This window comes from Erithacus rubecula (genome assembly GCF_903797595.1).
Source record: "Erithacus rubecula genome assembly, chromosome: 3".
NCBI classification, from domain to species: domain Eukaryota; kingdom Metazoa; phylum Chordata; class Aves; order Passeriformes; family Muscicapidae; genus Erithacus; species Erithacus rubecula.
Window position 1 is genome coordinate 80,813,899 of NC_136689.1, and position 25,770 is coordinate 80,839,668.

Below are 25,770 nucleotides of genomic sequence, written 5' to 3' on the forward strand. Positions count from 1 at the left end.
CTGACTGAAAAAACAAACAAACAAGCACAGACTTTGTTTCTTTATTTGACAAATTTACAACTTAAAGCACAAGCCAAGGCACCTGCAGCATTATATCAGAATGGAGATTTACCTAGAAGTATTTTTAATCCTAAGTAGTGAAAAATAAATGAAGGTTCTTTCTCTTTTCTGATATGTTTATGCACCTAAGCACACTTAAATCTAACCATAAAATGAATAAAACACCAACATATGGTCTCAGAACAGGAAAGACCTGCGCTAAGAGCTTCTGCACCACGTAAAGCCCTAGAAACCACTTCAAAGTTCCCTCCATGTCCAACAGTCCTCCAAAGTAGACACACCATATGGACTTCCTTTCATTGCAGTGAAATAATTTTGAGTTATCTTGCTGAAGAGCAACACATTCTTTTATACTTGACTGAAATGGATTTCAGATTCTTACTGTCTTCCTCTTTCACCACAGTAGGGTACCATTTCATTGAGAGCTACTTATGTTCTTTTCTACCCCATTAACCTCTCTAGTGTCCACTCTATCAACAACATTTCCCAATTCTGCCCTCATTAGTGAGTCTGTTGGCCCTTCAAAACTGAGGATGCACTAGAAGACATTTCCCACATGCTCCCAATAAAATACATATTGTATAGGTCTGCCTGAAATACAAAGAAAGGTTGCAAACAACCAGTTCAATAGAAATGACTCCACACTTTGACTATTTTTCCTGTTAAAATATCTGTATTTCTAGCCCAGTATAAGTGTCTAAGAATGCTTTTATTGCTGCATTTCATTTCAAATTGTCAAACCAGAATAAACTTCCTTCAGAGAAAGTGGTTTTTTGCTGTTACAAGTACATTAGGAAGAGTGCCAGCGCAGCTGTACCACCAAACCCCTGGGAGACACCAGACCCTGGGGAATGCAAATGGTCTGAGAACATCTCTTTTCAGGGGAAAGTCATCAGCACGGAGATCACCAAGCCTTCTTGCTCAAACACCCTCTCTGTAAGAAAGAAGGCATTCACCCCAGCCATGCCTTCAGCAAATTTCTCTGATCATCTCAGTTTGCCTGGGAGCCAACAATCTGACAGATTCATCTCTGAACTTGCTCTTCAGAAAGAGATCTCTCTGTTTTGTATTTCACCAGCATAACACAGCAGGAGACATGTATCCTGGCCCAAAAATCTCTGCACTATTGCCATAGGGAGGAAGGGTTGAGAGGGTTTTTTGTTTTGCTTTGTTTAGTCATTTTCTTAAACAGAAAGTTTATAGAGATACACAATGGTAGAAAGATATTACCACTAACATAAATACTGTATTAGTAGACATCTTGGCTCCTACAATAATGAAAACAAATTAGATCTTTCAATCGTTTCGTTTCAGCTACATACTAAAACCATCTTAAAAAAACTCCACAGCTTTTCACTTATGCCTCAAGTGTTTTTAACTTATCTCTTTATCCCATATTTAATGCCTTTTTTTTTTTTTTGCAATAAATGTTCCTATGTCATCTGGCAAGCCAGCTCACTGTTCTCAACTTTAATTTCAACCCTCATATGCACAAAGCTTCAAGTACCCTTCAGATTAATTCTCTGACCTCCTCCCTACTGTGAGTCAAGATTTATGCACCATCAATCAAAGCACATTTATGGTACTTAGAAGCTGCATCATTTCTCATCACTTCCATGTCATACACTACATACAAACAAATCAATTTACAGAAAGGCTGCACCTCATATCAAAGTAATACCCTATGGTTTACCCAGTGCATTAGGACACAATCTGCTATACCTTCTCTTTTCAGTCTTGACTTCATCTCTGCAGAACTGGCTCTCTACTTAATACCACGAACAAAGCTGAAGTGAGACTTCATCCTCAAAAAGACCATGCACACTAAGCAGCTCTCAACCACATTTGACAGAAGTTCTGCAATAGCAATATTCTCATTTTGCTGATGGGGAAAATGTAGGCAGACATCTACAGTTATTTGTTTAATTCCATGTAGAAGCTGATTCATTGAACGAACGCTTCTAACTCTTTGCACTGCTCCACACAGGCACAGTGGCCAATCCCAGAAAGGATTTCCCAAGTTCTACACATAAAGTGGAGAGTCCATGGCTGCTTCTGCACACTCATGTAAAGAAGCACACAGTCATCCCACCATGCTCTCTGCAGCCCAGTTACTCTGACCAGCTTATGATGCCTGACTCATAGATGGTTGGCTACCACCACACTGGAGCCAGGTCTGCTGCTCCACCATTACCTGCTACAGTGTGCAACCACTCGTTCCCATCTGTGCCAGAGCCCACACGATTCCAAGGCAAAGCCTATGGATGTTTGCTACTCCATGCAGCTTCCAAAAGGAGTGAAAAATAACCACCCCCCAACAAGGGCCCTGCTACCTATAAAGCTGCCAGCCAGCCCAAGGTAAATCACATTCTGCCAGCAAGGACTGGCTTAAATACAGGCAGGATACTCTGCAGAAATGTAGGGCTTACAAAAAGAACCAGAAAGTTCCTGTAATCAAAGTCTGTACCATTTCACACTCTTCTTGGTATCTGAAGTCTGACTTCATTCATGAATCTTAAATCATTTTTAAAACATAGAAAATCATGTTGATACTTAAATAAACATAACTCTGCCACTTAGAAAGCCTACTTTCACAGTCACCCAAACCCACAAAAAATTATTAGCCAAGTATTTTTAGAGACATCTTTTATTTTTTTTGATACACCACAGTGCATGTTCTTTTTGACATAACTAAGTTAAGGTATACTTGCTGATATAGACCATGAGTGCATTCCAGTGTAATTTGTTTCAACTAGAAGAGATACATTCCCATGCTGGAAAAAATCTTAAAATCTGCAGTCCTCAACTTCCCAGTCATCTGGCAGAACCAGTCTTTATTTTATATACAGATTAGAGAAGACATTTCTAAGGAAGACCATGTTTAAGCTATAACTTGAACTGGGTATTTTCCTCTCAGCCGTACAATGTGTTATGTCTTTACATGACAATCCCATTTTTCTAGTACTTAAGCTCCTGAAAATTGTTTTAATGTGCAGAAAAGGATACTAAAACCTTACACTAATTCTATACTTGTTCAGACTGTTTAACCTAAATTTGCTATAATACTGTCAGCCAACTCTTAAAATCCATTGAACTTTTAAGCACAAGGACAACCTTTGTTTAGCATTTATAATTCTTCTTCTAATTAAGACCAACTAACAAGTGAAAAGGAGGAGCATGAAGTACTTGAATCAAGGAATCCTAAAGCAGCAGAAGCCCTTGCCAGGAGAGCTGCAGTATCAGAAATATGCCCCATTTCACTATTGCAAACAAGTCTTACCTCACCCTCATTCTAATCCTCACCCCTAGAAATGTTACACAGCTAGACATTGCTTGGTTGTTTGTTTTTTTGTAATTTAATAACTTTTACTTTTTTAAAAGAGAAGCAAAGTGAATTTCTGTATTAATTTCTAAGATGATAAAAGCTCTGCTTTAAAGATGAACCTCATAAAAAAGTAAATTAACTTATACTTCTCCTCACCTGAGGCAGTGGAAAGAAGAGACAGAAACCAAAGGTTAGGACACTTATTTGGACAAACAATGGAAGGAAACTAAGAGCTGTACTGCCTGTTCTCCACCCTCTCACTGCTTTGACAGAGACCAAAAATATAGCTTTGAAGGTCAGGGGAAAACAAAAATCCAAAATTCAGATACACGTCTCTCAGAATTGTTTGCAGACAAGAGGGCTGCACTGTGTCAGCTATTAAAAATTACCTGCATCACAAGAGAGATGAAAGGTGCATGGCTGGTCAGAGACAGAACAAAAATCACTTCAGTGTGCTTTGAACAGGGATGGGAGTAAATCAGGACTTTATCTGGCTAAATGGATTTCATTTTGAATAAAAAGAAAATCTGATTTCAAATTGTTAAATGATCAGATGAAGTAAGGCTGTTAAAAAGCAAAGATCAATTCAGGGAGCAGTTTCTGCCATTACATCTGCCCCTACCTCACCACACCACTGCTACCACACTCCTGGAAATCAGTTTGATTTCCAAGAAAATGGGGTCCATTTTCCCCCCTCACCTTCAGAAAACACAGAGACACAGTTAACACTGTTTTCTTGAGAAATCTTTTTACCAAAGCAGACAGACTTATAAAATAAAATAGCCTCCCCTCAACAGTCACCGTGATTTCAAACATTCCATGTGCTGCAGATAAATGGCAATCAGTTTCTGACAGATGATACTCTTAAAAGTCTGAATAAGCAGAATAGATTTATTTCAGACTTGAACACAGTCATGAAACCAGATTAAAGCCCTAGAGCTTTCCATGTAATCAGATACTGTAAGTCAGTTCTCTCTCCATTAAAGCTGACCTTGCACAGTGACATTGTACTTTTGTCTCAAAAATTAGAGAAACTTCTTAAAATATTATTTTCAAAATATATAACAGTATAACTGCCGTGAGTATGGATTGTTTCCATCTCTAAATATATCCTTATCCTTTATATATCAAATTGCCTTTGAAACTTAGGATTTGGTTTTGGTTAAGGTGTCAGAATTCAAAGTTAATAATCTGATGTTCCAGAGACACTGTTTTACTGAACAACTGTCATTGTTACAGCATGATTAAAAGCCTACATAATAAATCAACTTTCTTAGCTGGAAAGCTCATTAGTACTGATACAATTTTAAGTGCTCACAGCCATGTTTTGACATTTGGCTATAACACCTTCACTGAAAGGTCCAGAAGCTTCTTACATAAATTAAATGCACTTAAAACATTCCTCCTAATGGGAATAATGGGAATATGCAAAATCCAAGAAGGTGAAGGAACAGGGTATAGTAGCACAGGCAAGAATTCAACTCAGCCACCTTAAAAATGTCATCCAGAAGCTATCAAAAGAGTCTGTGTTGATACTATTAATTTCCATCCTTTTGCTTTAACAAGGGAGTGGAGAAGGAGGGAGAGGGAGTGCACCACCCATAGGATAAGAGTCTTTTTTCCTCTCATGAAAGACAAGAGATAAATGCAAGAAATTAGCTCAGCTCTGATGCCTGGGAGAAACACCTCTTCATGAGCTGGACATGGAACCACTTGTTTCCCTCAGATGCCTGAATTTCCCCAGGCACACCATTTCAAACAGATGTGTCAGACCCACGAGCTCAAGCCCAAGAAATGGAATGGCTGGAGCAACACCATCCCCCATGAAGGGCTTTCAGGCTGCTCCCCTCCAGGAGCCCTCTCTCAGCCTGTTCAAGGAGCTGTCCCTCCCAAATTCTGCTGCTCCCCTGAGCCATCCCTGTGCAATTCCTGCAGCACACCCACCAACAAAGAGAGAGGGCATCCCGTGCTGCCTCCTTCACTGTCCAGCCAAAGGGTGCAAAAAGAACAGGTGATTTGCTCTGCTTCAGTGGCAGCAGGAAATGCATATACTTAATATTAAAGGCAACAGTGAGTTTAAAAGGACATTTGACTTTAACATTGATTTTGCAGTGTCTCTTACCATTTGGTTTGTGGAGAGTTTTTTAAGAGTCACTTCTGTACACTTAATGCTAGTACTAAACTAACTTGTTCTCAAGGAGGTAATACAAGGGGTGAGGGAAGTGCCCTCTTTTTCTGAGATGGATATGTAAAGAAGCAAGAGAAGCTCCTCATCCAGATGCCAAATTTGCACCTTCCCCTCCCAAAGCCTTAGACACGAATTTAACAATAACAAGAAAGGAGCTTCTAATTACCCTGAATGCACGCTTTGTGAATTTACTCCCATCTGTGCCATGGTAACAGCAGATACAAATCTTGACAGAGAAGGTGGAGGAACACCTATCTGCAGTACTAAAAAAATCCCACACCCCTCTTTCGGATGTCATACACCCAATACAGCTTCAGTTCCTGAGGGATGAGTATGGTGCATCATTGTCTATCTTGAGAAAGGAACCCAATTTCCCAGTCCAGCTCCATTGCTCTTCCAATACAACTGCACAGCAAGGTCATTGCAAACCTGGTAATAACCTCACCATTCTTTCACAGGCAACAGAAACAAATAAAGAGGCTTAAAATTAATTTTTAATATTGTAGTACTTCTTGGTTTAGGCTTACTTAAAAGTCTTAATTTTTTCTACATCTCACCTTGCAAAACTTCCAAAGGCCCCAAGGCAAATCCTGTATAAACAAGACAGTAGGCTCCTTCCCCACACTGAATCCTACCTCATCAGAGAAAGTCAACAGATTGAAACACTGAATCCTGAGATTATAAACAGGCTTAAAATACCATGCTTGCCAACGATGAGATATAACAATGGTTTTTTTATTTGTATCATGTGGCTTCAGAGGAACACAATTAATTTTAAATACATCCAAAACTGATGGTTTGCATGCTGATACTAGAAAGTTGATACATGAAAAATAAAATAAAAAATAAAATTAAAAAATACCATAAAAATGAAACAAAAACCATCGGTTACCTACAAATTATTTTCTTTGAATATGCTACAGTTTAAATAATTTTTGGTCTGTTTCTTCTCGTTTCCCTGTTTTCACTCAATCTTCATTACATTATGTACAGAGTCTTACAGCTACACTCAATCAGTTCAGTTCATCTGTCTCCTGCAGCTCTCTGCAGATCTCTGAAACAATCTGTACTAAACACCAATCTACTGTCTTCTCTTTTCATAATTTTTTTTTTTTCAGAGTTCTGTCAGCCTAAGGGTTTGGAAATTAATCTAATGAGGGAAGTTAAACTTCCACACTGCTATTATGGCTGCCCTCCTGGTAGCCATGCTAACAAGATTCATCACCAAATATAAATGGAAGCATTCTCCAAAAGAAGACAAAGGTACTGTAATGAGCTAGGCAGGAAGCAGGGCCTCCGCTCCCCGCATAAGATTAGTCAGTGTAAATCATTCTGGCACTAATGGTGGTTTTTTTTCTAAGGCTGGACAATGACAACAACATTTATACAAAGCACGAGAATTCATGAATGTCTGGCAGTATTGTCTCCGAAACACAAACAATGTTTGTTTTTCATTCTACACTTTCAATTCAGTACCAGCTGGATTCTGCAAAAAACATGGGTTAGTTCTGATACACCAGATAACCAACTCACCCCAGTCAGATCCCACAACTGAAGCATTTCAGAAGCAGCTCTGACTGTTACCAAACACACTCCTCCTTAGCTACAGAATGAATAACAACATCGCCTCAGCCTCCCATGTCTATCCTCAGGCAAATACAGAAGAAAATATATTAAAAGCAAGTAATAACAACAGTGGTGGAGAAAAAAGAGTGCTACACAGCATTATTACTCTGGGCTAAATCTTAGGCCTTGTAATACTTCACCTACACCCATGCTCATTCTAATGCCTGCCTATATTTCCATGGGCTTATATTTTTTTGGACATGGACCGTTCCAGTATGTTAGAAGGGAAGTTTCCACCATGCTGACATTTACTGTCTCTATGAAAATTAATGTATTAGTGATTAGCCAGCAAGGTACAGTACAGCATCCACCTCAAGAGTCGACTGCAATATGATGCAGGTTTTGGCAGATACCCTGGATCTCTCCTGCTTCACACAGAGCCAAGTGGTCTACACATACAGGCAGGAAATCTGATGTCCATATAATCTGCAACCCAACATATTCATCATCTCTCTACAAGCAAGACTTCCTACCATCACCAAGCAAGAAAGACCAAAGGTTGTTGAGAGAGGACAGCTCTTGGCTAAAACAACCTTTATCATCATTTCCTTTCTGCTGCTGATGTGACCTGGCTGTGAAGCCAGAGGCACCATAAGCTCTGCTCTGTCTGCAAACTGCAGATATAAAAAGCATCAAGTCCAACAAGAGCTGAGAGAACCTTGGGAAAGGAAGACTTGGTGTGAATGCACTAATAAAAGGAAAATACATCTTTTACCACAGACTCATAGCAAAACACATTTGAACAGAAACTGACAATCATCCCACAAATACATATATACAGAAAGTGCTAGCACTGCATTTCTAATATTTTCACTAAAAGGCAAGGTGACAGAATGTACCTTATTTATGCCTGGCTTTAAAATTCTAAATAAGAAGTGGCTATGCAATCTCAGAAAGTGCATGTCAAGCACCAATAAAAAAAATTGTCCATAATAGAAACAATACCTGTCATTGCCTCCTAAGCATGCTCTCACTTCCTCTTGGTCTGTTTGAAGATGGTAAATAACTGTTTTGCTTGTATCTTTACCCCCTACCTTTTCCTCTACAGAAAAGTCACATAGTTTAGACCCATTTTTCTTCAAGCCTAGAGGCTTTCCTACAGCTTCTGGAAGTAGTGTACCAGAAATACTTAGACTTGCTGGTTTTTAAATGCCAAATCCTGGTGGCTGTTCTTAACTTCCTCTAACTTTTAATATGTATCTGAAGCACATCTGTTTCTTTAAATTAGTGGATACAAGTATTGTTCAGCAAGGCAGTCTGTTCTTTCCTATTTCAGTTGATTTATGACATATCCTATGGAGAATACAGGAAAGACATCATAGTTCACACTCTTTGCATTTAGTATCTTTACAAAACTTGCCCAATTAGCAGAATTATTGAAAAATGAAACTAAATAAGGTCTTAAGTATAAAAATGCTTATTGTTAAAGTAAGCAAGTTTATTAGCATACCTACACAAAAGCAGCTATTGAACTATTTCTAGGAAAACATACTATTCCATCTGCATTCAATTTTGCACATTAGTTTCACATGAAATCTTCCTATTCTAAAGACTCCTCACTTTAGAGAACTATCTTCTGCTCCCCAATCTTTACAAGATATTCTTTTGAAAGAAGAAGATGAAGAGTTATAAAGCATCTGCTTGTGTAAAAACAGTGATTCAGCAGGAAATATGTACTTGAAATACCCTTCACAAGAAAGGGCTTATTCACATGGGGACAGTTGGCAAGGCTATCTCAGTCTCCACTTCAATGCTCTTTTTCCAGTTTGTGTTAAAGGGATTCAGATGCCTGGGAAGAAGCTAATCACCATTTTTATAGGCTGTGGAAAGTAGTCTTGGTTCAGAATTGCAGGTGCTTGTACCAAAAGCTCTCCCAGCGAAAAGCAAAGGACCACAAGTTAATGTTCAACAGAAACTGGCAACTCTGCTGCGCTCACTGAGCAATGTGGTCAGGTGTGAATTGCAAGTGCACACATAAAACAACGTAATAACTATGGCTGCTCAAAGTCCAGCTGATACAATACACCAAGGAGAAAGAGGCAGAAAACACCTAACACAGGAATTATTTTAGCCAGTTCTAATTCCTTCACAATTTCTGCTTGTGCCAATCACAGAAAGCTTTAGGTCTCCTAACAGATGTGCTTAAGTCAGCAAGTAACGTTGCATATAACTGGAAGCAAAAATTGCCACAGTTTGTTGCAAACATCTTTATTGTCAACACAATCAAGGCATACCACCAAACATTAATTTGCAGTGGTTCTGCAAGTTGCTTCTGGATACAGGTTTACTCTTCTAAGCTTTAAACCAGTGTCAGTGCCAGCAAGGCTTTAATAGAAAGTAATGGATAACAAAGTTTAGTGTAAGAGTAAAAAAAACCAAAGCAAACAGTGGCCACAGAACACCAAAAATCCATTTCACGTTAATGAATGAATCTTCCTATCTATTATGTGACTAATATGACTGCATGGGAACTAGTTCAGACCACGTCACAACTCCCTGAGCTGAAGCTCTTCATGTCGTGTTCTTCTATGTTCTGTTAATCTGGAATTCTGGAATATGTGCCAGCTCTAAAAATACTTGAACGTTCTTGGACAAGAATATTTATTTCATATGCTATGAAAACAGCATAGATGCTCCTGCTTGGACAGAGCAAACACTCAAGACATGGTGTTACATCAGGGTTACAGGCACTTCCATTCCCAAGAAGGTACCAAAGCAGCAGCTTCCCCCTTCAACATTGCAGAAAGGTAGAGCTCCTACAGCCCAGCTCAGCATTAAAGGCCAACTTGGAGCATTTAGGTTTCAGTTCTTAATCCAGACCACTAACATAACAGAGTCAAGACTGATACTGTACCATGCACTTACTGCAGCAACAAAATTAGAAAGATTTTAGAAATAGAGGATTTGATTGCCGTCAGTCAGCTGATACAGAGGAAAAATCCCAAACAAATTGTGGATGCATCAGCAATCTTTACTTCAAAAGGTACTGGGGAAAAACATTAACAAGGTCTTGCTCGAGAAACAGGCATTGAACTGCCAGTACCCCCTATGCAAACCATTTTCTTTAAAGACAGCTGTTTCCTAAATTAATCTGGACATTTGTCTCAAAGTGGCTAAGAAAGAGCCACATGTCAGGTGACACTTTTGCAGTAGAACAATACTGATAGAGGAAAAGAAGGATCTGAAAAGGAAGTGGGAAAATGTCAGGCTGCAAAGCTGGCATTCTGCCATGTAAACCAGTGTTACCAATTTCTTCTATAAATGTTCAGACTTCAAAATCAGCAGACACATGCACTGCAACACATGAACCCAGACCACAAAGGATGTGCTCCCCCCCAAAATCCGTTGATTAAAGGGGGATATTTACAAATAGCTTCAGAAGTCACACATATAGATCTGTTCCACGATTTGCACATCCTGACATAGGTGAATATAATACAACAAAACCACTATTAATTCTAAAACACGTGAAAAAGTGAACTTATAAAATTCATTCTATGCATGCAAACATGCATGCAAACTACTCACTGCCTCTGCTACCATAAATTTTAGACTGGATTACATTGCAACCTGCTGCCTTCTCTTTTCAATTGAATGAAAAGCTTTAAAAACATCAGAACACTTGAAGCAAGGAAAGAGAAGCAAGTTAAAATACAACCTTCATTACACTGTGGGACTTGTTTGTGCAACTTCAATTGTCTTGATAATCTACAAGTAATGAAATTCTAGTATTGCTGCTCTTGACAAATTTTAAAAAGCAGTATTTTTAAGACAAGTTAAACATGCGATGTTTGGCAAATACTTTAAGTAATATGCTTGTAATATTTTTCGTTTCAATAGTCTTGCTCTGTCTATATTACTATTAGTTGTTGCACTGATGAAACAGCATTTGAAGATGACCTTCAAGGACTTGTTTCAAATTAAACCATCATGAAGCCTGAGGGTAAGAGCGTTCACTGCTTAAAAGAACACTATTATCAATTATTTCAAATCTAGAACAATACAGCTGAGCTGAACAGTCTCTGTAACAATAGTAACTGCTGTCTCTGAACAGACAGAATCAGTAAAGACAGAGTTTTAAGATTTGTTTTAGCTTCTTATGAATGGTTCTGTTGAATTACAGAAGCTCAACTAGTACACCTACATTACAAAATCTAGTAGAGAGCTATCTTTTCACAAATGATCTGACTTCTGTCATGGAAAGCAAGTAAATGTGGTTTTTTTCTTCTCTTACTGCCGACATTGAGCCAGAGGCCATCTTACAGTAGCCAAAGATTTTTTTAAAATGCAATCTTAACATTACAGATGCTGAATTTATTGTCAGTGCTTCTCTCCTCCCCACTCATAAAAACAGGAGGGTATCCCTGTGACCCAGGCTAGTAATCCTATCTTGGGCTACAAGGTTTGAGATGCATACAAGTCCTTCATCCCTTCCACTCACAGCTCAAAGCACAGCTATGACAAAAACCAATTTCTTCAGCTCTCTTTCTCCAGCCATCCAGAACATTTCCTTTTTCCCCCTCAGTGAGAAGGACAAATGGGAACAAGGAGGCAAACCATGCCTGGACTCGCCTGAGAAGCCTGGATTCCCCCGCACTATTCCTTACCTTGGTGGCTCAGGGAGATGCGGTTAGATGGCTCTTGGAAACCCGGTTCCACCAGATCCCGCCGACCATGAGCTGAAGTCTGATCTACATTGTCCTAAAAACAGAAGAGCAGAATATCTTATCAAAACCAGCCATTCTGCACTCCTTGCAAGCTCCATTACTTGGCATCAAACCACCAATGCAAAACAAAAAAACCCTGCCATGCCTCTGAAAGGAGAAACCAATGTCAGAGAAGGTGGGGAAGCAGATCACAGGAGGACACTAGGCTGTCACATTAATACGTGTGGCTTGGATCCAGAATCAATGACTGTGCTGTTGGCTCATCTGCACACCAGTTTGCGTTCCAAAGGCGAAACAGTGATGTAAACTTCCTAGTTTAACAAAAGTTTCTTCTTGCAACAAATTATGCAGAGGCTTGGGGCTTTGTTTTCTTTAATTCCAAATCTGTGGCTTAGGGCTTTGTAACTAATTAACTGGACTGAAACAGATTCAGTAGTGAACTACTAAACCTCAAGAGAAATCAGAAGTTCAGTTTAGATAAACATCCATGGCTCTGGATGCCAACCTGTTATTTTTTTCATATTGGAATTCTCACAAGATCAAGTTTCATGAAGTTTTAACACAAACTGAATTTGGCTAAGTCTAAAGTGCCACGGTTTCTCACAGATCTTGCCAAAGAAGACAACTGGGAGAAAGCAGGAAAATTGAAATATAAGCAAGGAAATAGGAAAAGCAAGACAAGTCACATTTTAAAGTATGAGAAGAAGATTTAGAGCAGGTGCATGGTTTTGCAAATTGGCATGCCTTTGCATATACCAGTTAAGGGTGGGCATGGAAAAGTGTGCAAAGTTGACTGCATTGACATATCACCAAGCATAAACTGCTGCAGTGATATACGTGACTATACACATGATCCCACTGGGCCCAACGTGTGGGCTAAATACAAAATGACATGACCTGCTTTTATGTCAAAACATAGGAACCACCTTCATGGCAAATGACAGTGTAATTAAGGCAGAGCAGAAACAAGCACACAGTGAGCGGCAATTCAACTACACACAACCGTGAGCCCTCAGTCCAGCATTGACAAAAGATAAGCTAATGCTCAAAATCGTAATGGAGGTAGTGTTTGGGGACTAGAACTGTATATAGTCATACAGTCTATAAAATAAATTATCTCTTCACCAGAGAGACTGTCTCAGCAAATGCTTGAGCTTTGATTCAAGTACTCAAGCACTGTTCTCAAGTGCCATCACCACCAGGGAGCAGTTCAGAAGCCCACAGGCATTTATAAGACAGAAACTGACAACAGTGGTATGACTAAGAAAGGTTTTTATGAGCAAACACTGCATGATAAGATACAAATGGCATCCATCTATCTATGCCAGATACAATTGGGATCACTCAAACTTCTGCCTCCATACTGGCTATCTCCCCTTATAGCTCTCTACATTCTTCGCACTGATTTTCACAACACTGGCTGTTGTTTCATGCTCCACATCTCGCTTATCTCATGAGTTTTTGTTATTGCTTCTCAGGAATCAAAAAAACCCCAAACCACATCAGATCTTCTGTCAGCACAACTGTCTTTGTTCTTACTTTCTTGAAACACAGCAGTATTTGTTAGCTCTTTCACTGGAGCTAACTGAACACTTACTGGGAACAAGCAACCCACGAGCTCCTGTTTTCATCAAATCCCTCGCAACCACCGAGTATCACATTCTAACATTATTAGTACTTTTGGAGCTCTGGTCATTCTCACTGGATTTATCTCATTTTCTTTGAGACACCACACAGCCATCACTGACCTGACCCACACCATCTCCATTTTAAATTTGAGGCAGGAAATTTTGGATTTGCAGCACAAGAAGACAACTGCAGAAAGGACACAGAAAATTATGAATCTGTTCCCCAGAAAGTTCAGTTTTAATTTTTCCAAGGTGCAAAGGGCAACAGCAGGAAGGAGATGCTTATCTAGAAAAAGTTTCAGTCAAAACATAAAGCTGAACCTGACTGTTGTCAGTACAAAGGCTACGAGGCATCACAGGCATGGATACTCAGCAGAACATCCCTCCCCAGCCAAGAGCTTTTCTCTGTGTATTTCACTACATGAAATTCAACATGACCAATTTTTATGGGTAGCTACCAGCTCACACATGCAGTTTAGCAGCATTAGTTCCACTTCCCAGGAAGAAGTCACAATGTCTAACGCATGGATGCAGTGACATATTGCCTCTTGGCTGGGAAGAGCACCAGGGCATCCCAAGAGAAATTAAAGTTGGAACAAGAAAACCAGATACAAGCTATTTGCCACATACCTATATGTGTTTTCAGTTGCCCCAACATAAGAAGGTCCCTTTTGGAAGGCAAGATTCATGAAGTACCAAGTAGTAACAAAGGTGAAATGGGGCTGAGAGGTATGATTTCACATTTGGGCTTCCCAAAACAGTAACACAAACACTTAACTGAGAGACCTTATTTCAAGGTTTCACCTGGCTCCAGACCTGCAACTCTTCAATTAAACCAGACTTTTCTTTCTTTTTAACTAGCAATCACCAAAAATTTACAAGAATAGGATACGCCCTCTCTGGAATCACCTTACATCTTGTACCAGAAGATGCTGAGAACCACAGGCCTTACTCACAAAGCTAACCCAAAGCCATGGCAAGGTAGATCAAAGTTTTCAGAAGCAGAGATTACAGTGACTAATGACTGCTGGCGCTGCCCTTATAAAGCTGATGCCCCTGCAAATAACTGCCCCACAAGATCCAGAGAGTTCTCCCGCAGCTGGAGAAAACAGGGAGGCAAAGGTTTCCTGCGGACACTGCGGGCCAGCAGGACCCAGGTGCTAAAGCAAAGCGACAGCCGTGCATAAACAAAGCCACACCTGCTGGAGCAATGCAGGCAGCGGAGGGGAAAAGGTGAGGGCGGTGAGGTTTAAAGAGCCAGGGGTGGTTTCACATGACCCTCCAGAACCTGTTTGTGTCCGTTGTGCACAGACAAACACTGGCACTCGGCCAGCTGCACTGGAGATCACATGCTGGAACAAGGGCAAAAGAAGTAAGGGGAGGGGGCAGGAAATAAAAGTTATATAATTACTCTGTGCCCCAGCAAGGTGGGCACCTGCTTTGGTCTGTCACCATCCCCCTGCTGCAGCTGAAAGCAGTCTCCAAACAAGTCATTTGTTTGCTCCGTGGTTTAATCCCCAGCTCTCCTTCCTCTTCCAATAAATACTCTCAGTATGAAATTAAACCATGTTACTTAACTTACTGTACCATCCAGCTATTGTAGTATTTTTAGAAGCTAGCTGAGCATTAGCCCTCGCTGACTTTTTGCGTGTGCTGTTTTCTCTGTCAGTCAGCCTCAGCAACCAAGGATGATTTAATCGAGCGACTAGCAAGAGTGCTAGAAGGACCTGAAGCAGGGTCCTTTAAAGCATTAGCATTTCATAAAGCCAAACACATCATCATTACAGGTCAGATTACAGTGTCCTTTTGCAAACCTATGTTGCACGACACAAAATGTGACGTGCTCGCATCGCCTCAAGAGCCAAAGTCCACTCACAGACAGTGTTATCTCTACGTACCAGTAACCAGGACAATCTAGATTTATTTTTCAAGCCTTTCAAGTAGCACTCCTTAAACCATGACATACAATGTTTGCTGCTGTTTGTGCTAGCACGATAAGCATTTCAGTTATCTAAGAAAACATTAAATCTCATCTTTTAATCAGAGAATCAGCCAGACATATACTACAGCAGCTCTGCTGTCTGCACATGTGCTCTTTAATCACCTCTTTGGCTCCGAGTGCCACTGTTCCCACCTGCAGCTTAGCTCAGGAGAGTATTTATCAGTGTGAGACAGCATTATTAGACACACCAGTGTGTTGCTATCACTCTACTGCTGCTTCTCTCATCCTAGTTTTTTCAACAAAGGTTATCTAGTCAGCCATTCAGGCCAATCTTACAGGTAAATAGTGCTTAGACAAGGGAGGAGGCAGATTTGAATGTACAAGTAATCAAGTATCATTTATACTTCCCCTTTCCCTCATTCTTTCCGAAGAAAAGGGTCTAGCATTAGAGGAAACAGAGCAGCTCACTGGAGAAGTCTGGAAATCCCCTGAAGGCTTCAACTTCTTCTAATTTCAGCAGTCTCTGGAAGTTCACAAGATAAAGAAAGGCTGCAAGTGGCAGGACAGCTTCTCGGAAGCTCCTGGGAGCATGGCCAGCCTGAGGATGTCCAGACCACCAAGACGACAGTCCCTGGTTTTGGATTTACTGTAGCTGTCTGCAAACCCACACTGCCGTGCCCCTGAACAAAAGGTTCAATTGAGCAAGAGTCACGCGTACTCATGCCAGCAGCCCCACAGCAACAAATTAAGATCATGACATACTTCTGATGTTTGTACACCGTCCAGCACAACAGAAAGTAAAGTCAGACGTGCTGACGGGTCTCACCACAATTTAGGAGACTATCAAGGCAGATATGCCTCAGTTTGCAGAGAGGGCACTCCTGCCAAACAGGAGCTCCCTGCCAACCTGGCGGTGCTCCTTCATCACACCAAGGTACAGGTCTTAAAACTAGCTGAGCGTAAAGAGAAAATTAGCAAAGTCATTATTTGAACCACCACAGCTTTACTCTGTTCGGGCAGATTGTGTAAAGCAAAATGAAGTACCTTATGTTAGCACAGACCCAGGCAGCTATTGCAGAGAGCTCAAGTGTAAGGGGTTCCCAGGAGAAAAAGCAACTACAAAAATTTGCTGAAGAGGTGAACACCAAGGGCTATGAAAAAGTGGACACAGCTCCAGGCTTCAGGAACAGAAAGGGGATTCTTTGAGAATTTATCTCTCTTTGTATCTGCAACTTGTTGCTCTTAGAAAAAGGACATAGATATACAAACGTTTCTTCATCTGACTCAGTACTGTCTTTCTTAACATGCCCCTGGAGTTTCCTTAGGCAATGAACAGCTTAGACAGCATTTCGTCTGAGGATGCTTCATAAGATTCCTCACTTTCCAAACAAACTACTGTTTGCACTTCTGCAAAGTAACTTCCTGCACTGCTTTTTAAGCTATGCTTATTCTTTACACATGATTTTGCAGCTTTGGCTTATTTCATGCATCAAATGTACAAAAATGATAACAGACTCAACTATGCTAAGTGCAGAGTAGCCAGCTATTCATCTCAGTAAACTTTCCTGCAGCTTTCTGGTATCCACAGCCATCCAGAGCTTCTGCTCACTCAATTTTACTCTTAGCCTTGTGAAGGCAAACACACAGGCTATTACAAGAAAAAATCCAACTGACATATCCAGACCAATGTTCAAGTTCTAATCCAAACTCCACAGTCCAGATCAATTAGTAGTTCATGTGACGCTCCTTTCTTAAAAACACAGCAGCACATTCCCCTGCCAGACAGCTGTTTGGTACAAGGTATTTTCAGCAAGCTGACACCCCAGAGTTTGAGGAAATGTGTTCCAGTTAAGAGTCCTGAGGGAAGTGCAAGGTTCTTGGGTTTGTCCAAAGCCACTGCTTTACAAACTATTTCAAGTTTACTCAGAGTGTATATGTTTTACTGTTTTCTGCCAGAGTGTTTAACATGTCATACAAATAAAGAAAACACAGGCTTTGCACACTAGGCAAAAAACTTTAAAGCGCATTCTCAGACAACCCACATATTACATAATTAAAGACCTGTAACCTGGTTTCCTGCCTCTTAACTACAGTCATTTGACTAGGTAAGAGCCAAGTGAAAGGCTCAGTAAGTCAACAGAGTAACTGTGAACCTAGAATTTTAGCATTCCCATTGCTAAGAGAGCTTGTACAAACACAGGCTTAAAATAAAGCCACTTAGCTTTGTCAAAAGTTGGGCTCTCTCTCCTGAAGTAGCAAAGCCACTAACTGCAGGAATCCTTCTGATTCTGCAGCACTGGCTGTCAAGACTGGGAGCAATAACCCTAGAGACCAAGAACAAACAAGCCAGTTCGGGATTACAGGAGCAGCAAAAGCAGCAGCAAGCACATTCCTCTCGACACACCACAGCAGCTCCGATCCTCAGTGCCACAAATCACTGAAAACACACAATCACCTGGCAGGGCACATAGACTTGTTGTGATCCACACACTCCTACAACCCCCAGCAGACTCACCAGCCCACCATGCAACACATATAATAGCTACAACAGACTGGGAATTAGCAAAGGGAGAAGGAAAATGAGGCTGACAGACAAGACAGACCTGCGTCCGTGGTCCACGTCTCTGCAGTGGCAGAGAATTTGTTAAATGAATCACAGGAATTATATTACATCCCATGATACAGAGGAAGGCAGAAAGGCTTGTCAGTCTGACCTTGGAGAAACTTATCTCCTGACCCCCTCTGGGCTTTAGCAACTCACTGATCAGAAAAACCTTCAAGTCAAAAAAAACGTGGGGGTTCAGGCCCAGTTGTCAACACTGACACCCCATAGTGTGCATGCCCCGGGCCACTGAAATGTTTCTTCCTAAAAGCTATAGCCCAACACAGTTACAGAAGCCACTGCTATGGCTGAGCCAGAAACTTATTTTTCTGAAGGTGCTTCAGATTTATTTTTAGGAGTCTAGTGATTTGACTTATCACTATCTGCATTGCAATTACTATCAGGGTAAACCAACAGCCACCATCATCCAGCTTCTTCCTGTCACCCCTGCCCCAACTCCCAGCGTCTCTTTGGCATCCAGGAAATTAATTAATTAATTAATGTAATCTAGCAAGATCTGGACTACAGCTAGCAACCCCCAACAGTATCTGGAAGCAGCTGTTTACTCCTAAAAGGCTTTTCTCCACTAAGGCAGCAGTGAGCACAGTGTTAGCTGGCAGCTCCAGCAATGCACTTTTACAGCATGCACACAAGCTAACATTAGAGATGCAGCTTCTCCAGGCTGATCTTTGCAAAACTGTCTTTAACAGGGCTTTCAACATTCCTGAACTCAAAATATGGCAAGAACTGTCTCACTAGATGGTGTCCTCTCTTAGTAGGAACTTCTGCAAAAATTGAGCTGTGTCCCTGTCCTCTGCACAGAGAAAATGGATAGCATACTCCACAGTATGCTCTTTTTGGACCAGACTGCCATTTATTATGGTAGAAGAAGATTCAGTGCATCATGGTTGCTGTCTTTTAATCAGCTAGCAATAAGGGAATCCAACTGACAGGCTTAGAAATGCTAAAAGCTTTGTTCTATTTTTAATGAGACTAAAACCACAGTGGCTGTTAGCGACAGTTTACATAGTTTACAGCTAAAATAGTGTCTTGAAATACAGAAAAACAATTGCACAAAGTTCTCAGTGAAAGCAATCACTCCTTAGGGGTGTCTTCACCTATAAAGTACTTAGAAAAATGAAGTGTTTACTTACTGATAAAGTATCCTTTAAATTCTTTTTTAAAAACAAACTAGGTTTCTTTTCATTTCTAACAAACCACCACTGAATAAATGAAGTTCATATTAAGAAATTCTTGAACAGTAGGAAAGTCACATACTTTCATGGAAATTTTGTTTCTTCTGCTGGAGCCCACAGAACCTCATAATGTATCTCTAGTTGTACTCAACCATAAATTAGCCTTACCTCCAAAGCAAGGCACTCTGACTGGCAAGGGACTGCCACTGACAAAGATACATGTCCAAAGCTACATCCTTTGCTGCATGTTCTAGGCTCCTTGGTTTTGGTCAATACTAACTCAAACATTAAAGTCCCTGAAAAATTAGCTTTTTTCTGAGAGTGAACCATACTTATCAATAGGAATTGAATTTAAAAAAAATGAGCTTTGTTACCATGAGAAAGTATAACCTAAAGCAGTATGCCATATTCCTCTTTTTTTAAAAGAGGCTTTTCAGTGAGATCTTGTATCAAAGAACTGACACTTAACAGACTACAGTACTTAACCTGAGCCAAAAGCACAAGTTCATACGTGTTAACTACTATACTGGATGGTGCTCACGCAATCTAAGGGAGCAATGCAACCCACAACAATGTGTTGTTACTCATAAAACCTTTAGCCTATTCAAGAATCCTTACCAGTGTAACTTTCCATGTGTTGTCCAAGTTTCTGAAACGTTCAGTCAGACTATATTCCTTCTTCATCAGAAGGACAAAAAGAAACATAATGGGAATGAATATTTGTACCCTGGTGCAATGGAAAATTTCAGCATCATGCACTAGCTGACACACCCATCCAGTTTGAGGAAACATCTTCAAAATTATTTCCTTTAAGCTTGTTATTAAAAAAAAATAAAAATAAATCTCATATAATCTTTTGGGGGAAGCTGTAACACAGAAAGAAGATACTGGATATTTGATCCTTTCTAACACACTGGCCTCCCCATGCTTAGACCTGTGAAATACAGGGTAGTTCATCTGTTCTACTTGTCATCAAATCTACTACAGCCTTGGTTATAGCAGCACTGCTGGCCAGCTGCTTCCAAGAACACTGGCTTTGGGAGTCAGGTTTTGACAGCATCCTTCTACCACGTGGACAGGAGAAGTTCTGCAAAACGCCTTGGACAGTCTGTCCTAGCACAGGCTAATGATGGCCTGAATTAACCTTGGAAGGCTCAGTGCTTGAAAGGATGAGCTGCTGGACTCTGGATCTGGCACCACAGCAACACATTTGTGTGTTTCAGGCCAGGGGAGGGAGGACAGAAGGGAAGATGCCACTTGGGTTGAAGGAACCACTGTTTCCATACAAGCGCATTCTCTCCAGGAATTCATATTCAAATCTCTGTGCTTTGGGAAATGGCAACCACAGCCAGACAACCTAAATTATACTTAAGTGTATGTAAGCTTGAGCTAGGAAGTCCTAGACATCAAGACAGATGAAACTCAACAAAGGAATGCAAGTAGCATGAAACACAAAGGAATTCACACCATCTGAATGTGGGTCTGCTCTCTTACCAGCAATAGTGCTACTCCTGTTTTATTTTTGGGATGGTTCAGGTTCAAACTAAGTGTCCAAACGGGCCAACAAGTGAAGATGGTTCTTCACAGCCCTCGACAGAAGTGATAAAATTATAAACCTCCTCTGGGGAAGGAGCCAGTGTGCCCACATAGACCACTGAAATTTACTGGATGTCAGTGAGCAAAGTAGCTCTCACCTGCTAATGAAATTGCTCATCAGGTCTTCAAACTGAATCAGACCAATTTCAAGTGCCATGTTGAACAAATCCATACAAGACTACTTTGCTATCCTTCCTTGCTTCAACTATTAGCAATATGGATTTCATCACTCTACTTTCCAGACAATTTGCTGAACTGCTGAAATTTAGGGTGTGCTTGGCACCCCTCCCTTCCTTCCCAACAGTGATCCTGGGCACTAGATACATAGTTAACTAGGTCTAGAAGTGCCTGGCCCATCTGACCAAACCTACAATCCTAATTACCTGGACTATACACCTTTCTGCTCAGATAAAGATCCATTCTCCTGTTACACGGTGCCCTCTGCCCCAGAACCCACTGCTTGCTTCAGACAAGAGCATTTTTAGTTCAGGTAACTTGCTCTCAATTCAATACAGAATTAACTCTTTACACATCTCTAAATCAGCAAAAAAAAAAGACATTTTATATTCTCAGATATGGGTAAAATGTTTATACACTTCAGTTGTTTGCTCCACACTACCCACAGACAACAGTTTAAGGCACAATAACTATTCACAATTAATAACCTAGCATCAGATCTTGCATTGGAACAGACTGCCGTGTTCTCCCCTATCCAAATATCAGGGTTATAGTCAGGGCAAATCAGTAATGTAGTTTATGCAAAAAAATGTTGGAGTCTAAAAAACAGTTTGGAATATACAGGCACTTAAAATACTTGTTTTGTACTGCATATTTAGCAGTAAGGGGTTACTTTGCAAGTCTTCAGAATAGAGAACGAAAACCCCAAACCCTGTATCATTACCAACAGAACCTCTGCATTTCTTTCCTTAATCATGTATGAATCTCATTTAACCTATGCAGCTGTAAGAAAGCCACACACATAAACTGCACCTTTCACAGTGATGTTTTCCTGAAAAGAAAAAATCCTCACAGTGATGCTCTATCAGACTTCATTAAATTGCTACCCCCCAAGTGTTAGCACACAATGGTTTGTTAGCATGCAAAATTTCTAATACAAATGATGTGGTAGCCAGCATTAAAGAAATACCTACATAGAAATAGTCAACTCATAACAGTTGGAAAGGAAATAAAAATTAAGAGCAACCACTGCAGCCATCCTGACTATTTCAGTGAATCACTGTCTTATTCCAATTTCTCAAAATGAAAGAAACTTACAGGGCTCAATATAGGGTCCAGTCCTCTTCAGTATCTTTACCAATGATCTGGATGAGGGTGTCAAGTGTACCCTCACTAAGTTCATGGGCAACACTAAGTTGGGTGTGAGAGCTGATCTGGAGGGCAGGAAGGCTCTGCAAGAGATCTGGATCAAAGGGACAATTATATAAAGGTTCAACAGGTCCAAGTGCCAGCTCCTGGACTTGGGTCACAAACAAACCCCATATAACACTCCAGGCTGGGGAAGAGTGACTGGAAAGTTGCCCAGTGAAAAAGAACCTGGGGGTGCTGGTCAACAGCAGCTGAACACGAGCCAACACATGCCCAGGTGGCCAATAAGGCTGATGAGATCCTGGCTTGTATCAAAAATAGGCCAGCAGGGCCAGGGCAGTGATCATGACCCTGTACTCAGCCACACTTTTGAGTCCCTGTGTCCAGTTCCAGGCTCCTCACCACAAGAGGACATTGAGGTGCTGGAGCAAGTCCAGAGAAGAGCAATGGCACTGGTGAAGGGTCTGGAGAATGAGTCCTATGAGGAGCAGCTGAGGGAGCTGGGGTTGTTCAGCCAGGAGAAAAGGAGGCTCAGGGGTGACCTTATCACTCTCCATGAAAGGATGCTGTAGCCAGGTAGGGGGGTCAGTCTCTTCTCCCAGGAAACCAGCAACAGGATGGGAGGACACAGCCTCAAGCTGCTCCAGAGGAGGTTCAGATTGGACATCAAGAGGAACTTCTTCATGAAAAGGGCTGTTAAACACTGGGACAAACTGCCCAAGAAGCTGATGGAGTCATCATCCCTGGAGGTGTTCATGAGTGGACATCAATGCCATTGTCTAGTTGACAGGATGGTTATCTGTCAAAAGTTGGACTCGATGATCTGAGAGGTCTTTTCCAATATAAATGATTCTGACTTTCTCCACTTTCATTGCCCTTAGAAAAACTAGTATCTAGGTTTGACCATAGCAAAATCCAAGCACCTCAAAGGTACTTTTTAGCCTGAGAACTTCTCTCAGTGCTCTGCCTAGTTTACTTATCTCTAACTTTCAGAAATCTAGATACTATATGGAATGTGCTTAATTGTAACAGTTGCTCCAGTATCTATAAAAATATATGCTTGTATCTATCCATCTCAAGGTAGTGGCTGCCATGCTTTCCTTTCCTTGAGGAACGCGAGTTAATTGCAAGTAGCTCTACCAGTTATCCTGCATTAAGAAGATGGCTTTATCAGAAAATCTTTATTGACTTAACATTCTCTGAAGAAGAAAATTTACAAAAGATCAGCAATTTGCATTTAAATAGTAACAAATTACATGTAAAATTGCACGCTGTCCCAGAAAACACAATACAAAGTATAAATCTTCAGTTTTTGCAGAAGCTGGCACACTAAAAGCAATCACTTCTTCATGGTTGGAAGGTTTTCTTTTTGTTTTGTTCTGTTTTAAAGTTGTTCACAGTTTAAGTGTGATAAGTGACCACTTATTTTATACAGCTCCTCCCCACTTCTTTTAACACCTACTGGACACATCCAAGGAAGTTATCCACAGCACATCAGAACATAAACTGAGGCACTTCTACATGTTCAGCAGCAGCTGCTTTAATTCCACACAAAGCCTCTGAGGCTACATTAAAGCCTCAACAGATCAAAAGGGTTTCATAACCATCAGTATGCTACTGGAGGAATGTCTGGTGTGCCAAACACTGCCAAGGCAGCACATGAAACCAAACAAGCAAACCACCTCAAAACAAGACCTGCTCAGGTAAAGGGCCTCCAAACAAGGAGATTTGAACAGAGATTGCAAAGATGGTCAGCCAGAAGAAAAGTTCAAGAAATCCACAGGTGCAATAATGTCCGTATGTGCAATGTTTGATCATGCTGGCTTTAGCAACACTGAAACACTACTGCTATCAACCACAAGACATCTCTGCAAATGGATTTCCACTGTTTGCTCCAAGAAAACATGGGATGCAGTCAGATGAGCTGCTGCTCAACCAGTATTGAAGTGGCACTTCTTTCTCTTCTGTGAAACCTGTGCTGGAGACTAGGGAGGGGAAGTAACTTGTTTACCTTGCAGTTCAAGGGGCTGGCAGCCACCACACTTCAGCTGAATGGTGATTAATTCAGGGTGGTACCTTTTACAGTATTTACTGTACTGCTTCCTCTAGTTTTGAGCTATTCTTTCTAACCCAAAAATGCAGGTCTGTGAAATAAAAGGTAGTGGAAAAGATTCCTGCTGAGATTAAAGTCATATCAGAGATGAAAAAAAAAAAAATTCCCTGTTTCAGAAGATGCTACTGGCACAGTCAGTGGATGAGAAGTTTCTGGTCTTGTGGGTTAGGGTTTATTTTAATCTTCAGGGCAAGCCATATTCAAAAGATATGCTGTCAGAAAACTATTTCTCCAACTTGCTCTCATCCACCATAGCAGTTATGGTTTGTGACTTAACCATACAGACACTTCATGTTCAACAGCCAGCAGCTCGTCATAATTCCAAGGACATAGAGAGCTCCAGAGAAAACAGGATTACAAGAGATGCCTTTTTCAGAATATCTCCAGGACACTTCAGTTAGCCCTTTTGCTCACATCATGGAAAGATGTATTTCATGCAGAAATTTCACCAGCAAATACTCTGGAAGGAAATTTTTTCTATCAAATTTGCAACACAGTGCCTTATATACTTCTATATGGTCAGAAGTAGAGAAACAGGCCCTCTGCAGTCTTAATTCCCATTTACTTTAGAAAATAGGCTCAACAAATTCTTCCAGCTACAAAACAGTTACAATGACTACCACAAATATTATATTTGAGTTGAAAAACTCCTTGGGTCTGTCTTGAATTGGAAAAGGAAAAAAAAAAAATCACCTAACTTGAAAGGGCATGTGTGGATGAGTAAACATGTTAAGTTGCTTTAATAAAAGGATTATTTATATATGTATGTAACATGTGTGTTACATATGATCCTGAAGTTACCTTCCACAGAAATATTTCCACAAGGTCTGACAAGGGGTCATGGTGGTGTGGCCAAGAAGAATGAGCCCAAGAAAGAGTTCTGGAAGAAGGAGGATATGCACAGGGGGAAAAGGATACAAGCACACAGAAAGACTGTGCAGGATAAAAGGGCTCCACTCAACCAGGTGGCAGGAGACCCAGAGTCCACAGAGGGTGATGAGGAAAGATGGCCCATGGAAGTGGAGTAGCCACAAATGCAGATAACTGTCTCCTGACATCACCATTGCTAAGATGTCTTCCCAAAGGAGCCCGTGATCTCCTTCCAGGAGAGCTAGAACATCTCCCAGGCACTACTCTCCATCAGCCTGAACATAACTACTCAAGGAAACCCTGGGAGGTCAGGTCTCTGCCAGAGATGGAAGAAGTAGAAAACTCACAGGCAGGAAAGGGAGATGTTAGCCTTGCCAGGCTAGGCACCACCCCCTTACAATCAATAAAACAGTCCAGGCATTTGAGGCTTTTGTCAGCCCTTGCTCCCTGACCTGCACTGCCTCCATGCTCTCCAGGCATGCAGGTGGCATCTCCTCTGCAATGGGCCCTCAGTGGAGAGGAAAGGAGGGGGGAACACCTGGGCAGGGCTCTCCCAGTGCCTCCCTACCAAATGACTCAGAGCCAGAGGCAGTCATGACCAAAGGACAGCAGCAACACTAGAACTGAGAGT

The 25,770-nt window shown here is 41.0% G+C and overlaps 1 protein-coding gene across 4 annotated transcripts in view; it reads right to left on the minus strand.

Moving 5' to 3' along the window:
• Positions 1-25,770, minus strand: part of GRB10 (growth factor receptor bound protein 10) — a 140,512-nt gene that overhangs the window by 69,498 nt on the left and 45,244 nt on the right. For all 4 annotated transcript variants that reach the window (XM_079300380.1, XM_079300378.1, XM_079300379.1 and 1 more), the window contains one exon: positions 11,807-11,900. In XM_079300380.1, the coding sequence (XP_079156506.1) occupies positions 11,807-11,900 (94 nt within the window). The remainder of the gene's footprint in view (positions 1-11,806; positions 11,901-25,770) is intronic.